The sequence below is a fragment of the Neomonachus schauinslandi genome, chromosome 12, assembly GCF_002201575.2.
Source record: "Neomonachus schauinslandi chromosome 12, ASM220157v2, whole genome shotgun sequence".
NCBI classification, from domain to species: domain Eukaryota; kingdom Metazoa; phylum Chordata; class Mammalia; order Carnivora; family Phocidae; genus Neomonachus; species Neomonachus schauinslandi.
The window spans coordinates 99,995,342-100,004,609 of NC_058414.1; the positions used below are offsets into that span (position 1 = coordinate 99,995,342).

The following is a 9,268-nucleotide window of genomic DNA, read 5'->3' on the forward strand; positions in this document are numbered from 1 at the left end:
GAACAAACTGGCAGAGAAATGAAAAAACAAGAGTATGATTTCCTACGGAGGCTCTTCCCAACTCAGACACAGTGACGGTGTATTTAAAAGTTGATTCAATCCGGGCTTAGAGATGGGAACTGGTTTGCTGTCGGTGTGTGGTGGTTTCTTCAAGTTCATGATCTGAGCCTTCTCAGGAGGGAGGGTCTGGATGGAGAGGGTCTGCACCTGGCAGCCCTCAGTCCCACAGTGCCAGGGGCTTCTGGGGTTCCACTCTCTGGGCTGCAGGGAGTGGACTGGGGCATTCGGTGCAGGGCGCACCCCTCACGGACCCCACGTACAAATGGCAGGATGGCAGCCCCCTCGCCATCCTGGGCAGGTGGATGGTTGCCCAGTGGTGTAACCTCTGCTTAGAGGGGTCCCCCAGTAGACTCGTGGGTCCCCTATGCCTTTGCCACCCAGATCTTGGCAGGCGTTGCCCAGGGTGAACTGTGAGAGCTCCTGATGACTCACCTTTTCCACTTCTGTCTCAGTGGAGGACGTGGGGCGTAGGGGCGGAACCTAGGAAATAGGGCAACTGCACCCTCACAGTCCACCAGGATGACCATCCCACTCTTCCTCACTCAGAACCCTCAGCAGAATCCAACCCCGGAGATTTCTGGTTTTCTTTCATGGACCCTGTTCCCCTCCCTAAACTCCAGCTTCCACCCCTACCACCCCCAGCCTGTCCACAGCTCAATTCCAGTTTACGTATTAATCCCAGGGTTCAAGTACTTTCCCATAGGCGTCCTGAGGGAGTGGCTGGCCTGAAGGGAACCTTCCCAGTGGGGAATCCTTGCCCCTACTGGGAAAAGAACACACAAGATGTGTGTTGAGGAGGGGGTGGGAGCCTGCGTGGCCAGTCAAGAGGCAAACTGTGGGGGGCAGGGGACCCCGGGATCACAGAGTGTGGGGGTTTGGAGAGCGGGACCACAAGCTTGAGCCAATGGTCAGAACTCTTGGGGACAATTCATGCTGCTGCAGTCCCCGATCCCTCTTCCAGCCAGGGCCCTCGGTCCCAGTGCTGTGGGGAATAGACAGCCATCTTTGGGGTCCCCACCTCCACGAGGGGCCTAGCCCACAGGAGAGGACCTACGTGGAAGGAGCATCTCCATCTCCGTCTGAACAGCCAGGGTCAGTCCAGGCTGCTCCATGGTTCAGAATTCTGGTGGGGGGGAGGGCCTTCAGGCAGGGGGCCACTTCTAGTGTCCAGCAGGTTCTCACCCTCTCATGGGAGAGGGGAGGCTGGACACTGAAGTGTGGATGGGGAGGTGTCTCGAGCGAGGACCCTCTTATTCCCAGAAACCCCACTACCTTCCAGGACAGGCTCCTCCCTGCCCCCCCCCGCCCCTGGGGCAGTGCTCCCCTCCATTGAGCCCACCCCCAACATGGTGGACTCGGTGTCCTGGAAAGGGCCCAGGCCACAAAGAAGTTCCATGGATTCACCCAGGGGGGAGAAGGGAGCCCAGCCCCTGGGTCTTCCCCGCCTCATGAGCAAGCTGCGGGCTGGAGTGATGTGCTACCCTCCCTTCAGCCCCCCGAAGGCTCCTTCCAAGTCTCCTCCTCCATTCCCTCCGAGTCCATGTGTTCGAGCATCTTCCAAGCCCCCAGTACAGGATATAAGGGGCAATGTGTCCCTCGGGTCCAGCCCATCCTTTAAGGGGGGCCTTCCCGGTAAACCCCAAGGCCAAGATCAGCCGGAGAGCCAGACTCATGAACCCTGGGTCAGGCTCTTGGCTGCAGAGCAGACCACATGGCCTGGCAGCCCCAAGTTGCTGAGTCAGGGAGAGGCACAGCCAGGAGGGAGCGGTGGAGGCGGCCTCAGCGGCAGACCCCCAGGGCCTTCCCCCACCCCCAGCACTTCTTTCCCCTTCGCCCTAACTGCCTAACTGGGCCGGGGCTCCGGGCCAGAGGAAGCACCTGGGCCCTATCCTGGCTCCACCGGAAGCTTGCTCTGGGACCAGAAGCTGCCCTTCCCCATTCCGGGCATGGGCTTTTCAAGAGTGAAGGGAAAGGGTTCGACTCCGTAACCTTTAGATCCCTTCCAGCTCTCGTGTTCCCCCATGGGTGGCTCACAGTGCCCCCTACCGCCCTTCCCGGTCCCCCCAGCTCCCTGCCCCAAGTTCTGGCAGCCTCCTGCCCAGGGCCTGGGGTGCCCCACCGGCTGCCCCATGTCAGGGAGGGGCCGGGAAATCACTCAGGCCAGCTCAACTCTCCATTTCTCTGATTTTTATTCCCTAGGGTCTGAGCCCTAGGGTGGGGGATGGAAGGGGCTGCCCCCGACCCCCAGGCATGCCCGGGTCCTGGCGGGCTAGTAGTAGTTGACCACTCTGCGGAGCGACTGGATGCGCGCGTTGTGGGCCTCCCAGTCGGAGCAGTTGCGGAAGTCACCCCGCTCCACCAGGTACATGCGGCCGCGGTAGTTGGGCTCCTCGTACAGGACCCACCTGGGGTCAGAGGGAGGCCAGGTGAGCCCGGGGCGGCTGAGCGGGGAGAGAAGACCTCCCACCAGGCCGCCCCTCTCCTGGCCCAGCTGGGGTCTGGAGCCTGAGCTGGGGGGTGGAGGTGTGGGGGGAGAGCGGCCCACAGCTGCCCCTGACTTGTCCCACCCGCCTTTTCTCAGGCCGGCCTCTCTCCTCACTTCTGATGCTCCCTTTCCCCTCAGAACGGAGAGAAAACAGCTTTTTCACCGTGGGAAGCAAAGCGGGGCTACACGCCCGGATCTGGCTGCTGGGGTCCCTCCGGGCCCACGCCATGGTGTGTTCTGACTCTGTCTTTGCAGTGAACCCCCACTGTCGCCCAAACAGTTCTGGCCCTCCCACCCCAAAGCGCTCTGCTGTCGAAGGAACTTTCTCCCCGCTGAGACACAGGCTCTGAAATTATGAGCCCATCCAGCCCAAGGCCACACAGCCCACTGAGTCGCCTGCTTAGGGCAGCTTCCCCAGCGCTCCCCTCTCCTGTCACCATGGGCCCCCTTCTCCATCCTGACTCCGCATCTGGTACCTGGTGCGGTCTGCACAAGGGTCAGGGGTCAGGAATGCTGAGAGAGGCCCAGCGTGTGAGCTGCCGGGTCGCTCAGGGTCGCTCAGGGCCGACCTGGTTTATACCGGCCTTCCCACACCCCCAGCCTCCCTGCGCCCTGACTTCCACTGTGCCCGAACTGCCCCCTCCGCGGCCCCCAACCTCCCCACACCCACGGGCTGGGCCTCCTCAGGAAACCTCTCCTCCTGGGCTGTGACTCTGGGCAAGGACAGGGCACGAGGAGGAAGGGAGGAGGGGGCATGGCCCATCCACAGGAGCACGGGGACTGTGCCCTTGGGGGGCAGGAAGTAAGGAGAGTGATGTGGCACATTTCCCTCCAAATGCCCTCCGGGACACGGGTCTGTGGGGACGGGTCAGTCCTGGGCTGACTCGGGAACCCGCGCAAAGCAACTCCCGGTATGTGGGAGGCGGTAGGAAGACTTGCCTGGAGGCCCCCATCAGACCCCAGGAAAGGCCCTGAAGGAGGTCACAACTAGACCACGTGATCCAGGCCATGGCCTTTGAGCAGCTTCTCCTTATTTTTTTCTTTCTTTTTCTTAACTAGTTAAAGTCACAGGAGGCCAAGGGTGAGTGCTCCGTGGGGAGGAGAGCAGAGCCCTGGGCCCAAATGTGGGGTTGGCCACACGCAGCCGCTGAGTCTCCATCTCCTCTTGGGTAAATCGAGGCCTACAGGAGACCCTGTGCCCCTGTGGTCGAAACTCTTAGCTCCTACCTTCCTACCATTTTTCTCAAGAGGCCCCGGGGGTCCCCCAGGGTGGGTGTAGGGGTGGCAGCGAGAGTCTCAGGACACCTTCCATGCAAAGGCGTGACTTCGGCCTTCTGAGACACAATTTGGCCAGCAGTTTTCCAGGCAGATTGTTGTTCTGGAATTTGATCCCTCAGATCCCTGGATACCATCAACTTAGGGCAAATGGGGTTTCCAAGAGGCAGAGAAAGGCAGATGTGACAAAATGAATCCTGATAGAACCAGAGTGACAGAGATAGCAGGAATGGAGCAGAGTTGCCCTGGGACGCTGGGTCAGGGGGCTCCGAGGAAAGGTGGGGGGGTCCAGTTCTTCCTCTGGCTCAGCCACTATCTTCATTCAGTCTCTCCCGTGACCACTGTCTTGAACCTCTTGAGGTGTTCCCTGATCCCAAACCTCAGACACACAGACAGCAGCTGGATTCCTTAGCTGCTGTGACAGGAGCCATGTTCCCGGAGCCCGAGTGGGGCTCTTCTGCAGATGGGAGGGGGCTGAGGTCTCGGGAGGCTCTCTGCTCTAGACCAGGGACACTGACTTGAAGCCAAACGCCTGGCTGCTGTCCCAGCTGCGCCACTCACAAGCGGGGCAAGGTCACTTTCTGAACCTCAGCTAACTCCTCTGTAAAAGGAGGTAACGCTATCCACTGGCTCGGTGGATGGGAGATGGGTGATGGCCACCATGAAGATATGGTGGCTGAGTCTGATGGGTACACAGGCTGCCTACGGCTGATGGAAGGAACCAAGTGTGCAGAGGCCAAGAGAAGCCAGGCTAGCCCGGGGTTCTGACGACTCTCTTGCAGGAGGGCAGACAAGCCCCTCTATGCCTGGGCAAACCCCCCCTGGCCACAACCTAGCCACCGGAAGTGAGCCACCATGACGTCAATCCCCCTGGGAGGCCTGCGTGCTGGGGGTCTGCCTGCTTGGCAGGAGAGGTCCAATTCAAGGGTCCATTTTGCTGGGTAAGTAAGGGGTGTGCAGGGTGGGCAGGGCTACCCTTCTCCGAGCAGGGTTCCCCTGGCTCGAGTAGACCAGAGGACAGTCCATGAGATCAGTCCAATCATAGAGAACCATTAGTTTGCCAAGTACCTCCCTACCTCTGCTCCTACTGTGGCCCCATGTGTCCTCATGAAGGCCTCCTTGAGCCATGGAGGAAGCCACCCCCTTTGCTCCACTGGGGTAGAGAAGGCAGCTGAGGGAAGGAATGGGCCTCCAGGGCAGGGGCCAGGCTGCCCCCCCTGCTGGGGTCTGATCCACCCTGCAGCCTCCCCACACTTGGCTTGTGCAGGGCCCAGATGGGCTGTGGTCCGCGGCCTTGCGGCCTGTACTCACGCTCCGTCCCCGTACACCTTGATGGCGTTGACGCAGTTCTTGGACCAGCCCTGACTCTGCAGGAAGGGGCAGTCTTCCTGGAACTCCAGGCACTGGCCGGTGAAGTTGCAGCCCTCGAAGATTTCCAGGCGGAAGTTCTCCCCGTGCTGTGGGCCCCATGGGAGCAGAGGAAAGATGGCAAATGGCACTGAGTTTCCCTCCCCTACACAGAAGCCGATGCGGCCAGGAACTCAGAGTCACCCAGGGCTCTGGGCACCCAAGAGCTCCTGTGCTGGGGGGCCAGTGAGGGCCCGCCACCCCAGCACAAGGATCAACACGGCACCCTGCGTTTTCTGGCACCTTGAGATCTGGTTGGACGAAAGGGCTCTATCACTTTAAGAAGCTTCCAAGCCCCTGAACCAGTCCACTCTCCCGTTTCTTCAACTCAAGAATCCAAGGGTTAGAGAGGGCCAGACCACCTGGGAGGCTCTGGCCATGCTCTGACCAGGGCCTGGGCCACGGGGCTCCCTTCTAGCGCCTGGACTGGGGGACCCCTGCCCCAGCCACCCCAACGCATTCCTCTGCCCATCATCCCCACCCTGGGGCCTCAGGCCAGGGGCAAGCCTTTAAATGATAATATTTTACAAACTGTAATAGAACCTTTTATTAAAACAGGAAGCCAAAAATCTAAAACAAATAACAGATCTCATTTGCTGAAATCCCTGCTGGCTCACTGGGATGACAGTATATAGCCCCTTATAAGATTCCTTGCATTTCCAAAGACAGAGGAGGGCCAGCTCCCAACTGGCTCTGGTTCTGGCAGGGGCTGGGTCTGCATCACAGCTGGCCCTAAGGATAGCTCTTAGGAGAACAGCATTCAAAAAATACCTAGGAGAGTTTTCATAGAAATAGCATTATGCAAGATCCAGAGCCAGCCATGTTAATTCCTTTTTCCAAATGTCTACAGCCTGGTGGAAATACTAAGAAAGCATTCTTACAATTTGAGATGCCAAAGCCCAGCTGGTTTTGTAACTCGTGTAGAAAAGAGAGAGCCCCCCCCCCCCACACACACACGAGGCCCCCCCCCCGGGGTTCCTCAGATGTTCACCAGCACGGCCTGGCCCCCATGTCCAGGGAAAGATCCTTCTGCAGACACATGGCTGAGACTCCGGTGAGAATCTGGTTCAGGAATCAGCCATTTCCCACCTGACCATGTGGACCTTCCAGCAGCTCAGCTGGCACATGTAACTTGGGAGAATCCAAAGGAATAGGAATGCTCAGTCCTCAAACCAGCCCCTCCCCGTAAGGGCAACTAGACATGAACCATCCTTCACCACGGGTAGCGACACCCCTCATATGCTCTCCCTACACACATCGGGCCACTTGTGTGGCTCCAGGAGACCTGCGCCCAAATTCCTGAGGACTGGCTAGTGACTTAGGCCTCCTCCTTCAGTCATTCCACGGTCAGAGCATCAAAGTCTCTTGAAAAGCACTCTAAGATGACCTGCATGGGTGGATACCCCGGGCCCAAATCAGCCTGGCTTTAGCCTAATTCTCCCCCATCTGGTTGCAAATCCAAACTTCTATTATTTCCAACAGCATTTTAAGTGGAAAATGCAGCAAGATGTTGGGATTGGACATTGGAGGTGATTGCCTGATACATGCCGATAAATGTAGGTATAAAAACTTCCAGGGGCTCTCGGGTTCGGTCCCATGCCATCCCACACACGGGAGTGGTGTGTCTGCATGGGGGCGTCTCTCCCTCTTAAACATCCCACGGCCTCATCAGATCTTAAAGTTGGGAGGGTCATGCTCCCAGATTATTTGTCCCAGGTCTGAGCAGCACTGACCCTCAGTCCCTCTGGCAGGAAGCCCCCAGCCAGAGGCCCACTCACCATTCCTATGGGGCGGCAGGAGCCCATGTGGTCATTGTGACCATTCCAGCGGAGGAAGTCGGGGTAGTCTCCATGCTCCAGGATAAATTGCTGGCCCCGGAAGTCGGGGTGATCGAAGCAGACCCAGGCGCCGCTCTCCACACGGATGGAGTTCACCCGGTTCATAAAGCCTCGGTCCTGGAAGTTGTCACAGTCCCCGTAGACCTCCAGCTTCCTCCCGGTGAAGTGCTTGCCCTCAAAGAGGATGATCTAGAAAGGCCAGGTTAGAGGGCTCGGGGTCAGGGGCTTCTCTCCTTTCAGTTTTGGGAGCAGACACCTGGTGTCCAACACCCTTGATTGAACCCTGATTCCCAGGCCCGCTGTGCACAGTACGTGCTCAACACCATTAGCTGGGTGAAAGAACGCATGGATGGTGGGTTGAGGTCAGACCCAGGGCCTGGCTCTCCCCACCCTGGGGGGCTTACAGTTGAGCAGACTAATTTCAGAAGATATTTGGGGACAGGGAGTCCTCCTAGTCCCTGGGCCCATTTGAAAACAGGCTCTTTTCAAACTCCCATTGCGTTTTTTAAAAAGATTTTATTTCTTTGAGAGAGAGAGAGAAAGCATGGGCAAGGGAAGGGGCAGAGGGAGAAGGAGGCTCCCGGCTGAGCAGGGAGCCTGATGCGGGGCTCGATCCCAGAACCCTGGGATCATGACCTGAGCCGAAGGCGGTCGCTTAACCGACTGAGCCACCCAGGCACCCTCTCACTGCATTTTTAAAACTCAGTTTTTGTTCATGGTTAAATCATAACATCCAAGGAAGTGTTTTTAGAAGAAAGCATTTCACCCACCAACCCACCATCATAACCAAACACTGAATTACCAGAAAGTCAGGTTCCTGGGACTGGGCCCCTTAGCGGGAGAGGCTAAATGCAACAGAGCCAAGTCAGGGCCTGGTGTGGGGATTAATGGCTAAAAAGGGGGCTTTTTCAATGTAACTCATCCCTTTGTTTACTGGGCCACCCCTTTGGGTGACAGGCATGTGTCAGAGCTGGAACACTGCCAACTCAGCGGTCAGTTCACAGCATCCTATGGCAATGTAACACTGACAGGTTCTCCTTGTCCCTAAACTACACAACACTATGGGCCCCAAAGTTCATTTTCTGCCACGGAGCGTGAAATTCCAACCACGCAGTAACTCTTTGGGTTTCTAGAATTGTGCTCCTAGAAGGGCCCCGGCAAAGTACAAACAATGGCGCCCAGGGGCTGGTAACTGCTGTAATCACTTGCCCTGTCACCAGTGACTACCCTTCTGGGCCCCCTGGGCAGAAGCTATGAGAGCCAGGGTGTGACTTCCCAGCTCTCTGGGTCCCTCTGGGGCCCTGGGGAAGGTGTGCAGGGGCATGATGGGCTCTTGGGATTGTTTGTTATTGAAGCATAACCAAACCTGTGCAGACTGAGTAATGTTCTCATCCGCTAACCTTGACCGTAGCCCCTGGAGACCAAAGGCTGCACCACATTAGCTAGGGGAGGCAGCAGAAAATGGGGGTGCCACCTTCCCGCACAAGACAGGTCTGGTCGATGGCGCAGAGAGATTCAGCGGGATCCGGTCGCCCACCGGATTCCAAGATCCCTCAAACCGCCCCCAGAGCCAGTGCTGGAGGCCGTGGGAGACGGGGACCGTCCCGCCTCCCACACCAGAGAGGCCCTCTTCCCGGGGCCAGGCCGCCCAGGTTGGGTAGGAAATTTTGCCAGTTTTGCTCAGGTTTCTGGGATGCTTAGGGCGCCTCAAGTAACAGCTAGGCCCCTGCCTCCCGAGGACGAGGAGCAGCGGGAGGCGGCGGGTGTCGGGCCGCGCGCGGGCGGCGTCCGTTACCGTCGGGCCGGGCCGGGAGGGGCCCCACTCACCTTTCCCGAGCGCTGCGCCATGGTGTGCCCACCCCGCCCGCGGCCGGCCCCTATATAGCCGGCCGCAGCCCTGCTGGCTCAGCGCCGCCCGGGACAAAAGATTTGCTGGCCGGCGCGTTAGTGCTGGTCCGGCGCCCTAAGCCCGCAAGGGGCCGCCCCGCCCCGTCCGTGGGACCGAACACCGCTCCCCGCCCCCCCCCCCCCCAGGCGCCGCGAGCCCCGCCATGCGCCTCGCCCCCTGCCCGGGCTCGGTCGGGTGCCCGCGGGGTCCCGGCGGCCCCGCGAACCCCCAGCCAGCCCCACCGCCTCCTCCGTCTCTGACCCCCGGCCGCCCGCCGTCCCTGCTGAGTCAGGGGCACGCACACGCACACACGTG

General features: G+C 59.2%; 1 protein-coding gene across 1 annotated transcript; it reads right to left on the bottom strand.

Moving 5' to 3' along the window:
- Positions 1-2,329: 2,329 nt before the first annotated feature.
- Positions 2,330-9,057, bottom strand: CRYGN (crystallin gamma N). The gene is made up of 4 exons (XM_021692961.1): positions 8,893-9,057; positions 7,006-7,254; positions 5,132-5,277; positions 2,330-2,465 (listed from the first exon to the last, which is right to left on the bottom strand). Exons 1-4 carry the CDS (start codon positions 8,911-8,913, stop codon positions 2,330-2,332), a joined length of 552 nt encoding a protein of 183 aa, XP_021548636.1. The 5' UTR covers positions 8,914-9,057.
- Between the last annotated feature and the right edge of the window lie 211 nt (positions 9,058-9,268).

Bases quoted from the DNA above. Each gene is read 5' to 3' on its own strand.
- CRYGN (XM_021692961.1), bottom strand. From the start codon at position 8,913: ATGGCGCAGCGCTCGGGAAAG. The intron at 5,278-7,005 runs GTGAGTGGGCCT...TGGGGCCCACAG, and splicing joins CCTGCCGCCCCATAGGAATG to CACGGGGAGAACTTCCGCCT. The intron at 2,466-5,131 runs GTGAGTACAGGC...CTCTGACCCCAG, and splicing joins AAGGTGTACGGGGACGGAGC to GTGGGTCCTGTACGAGGAGC.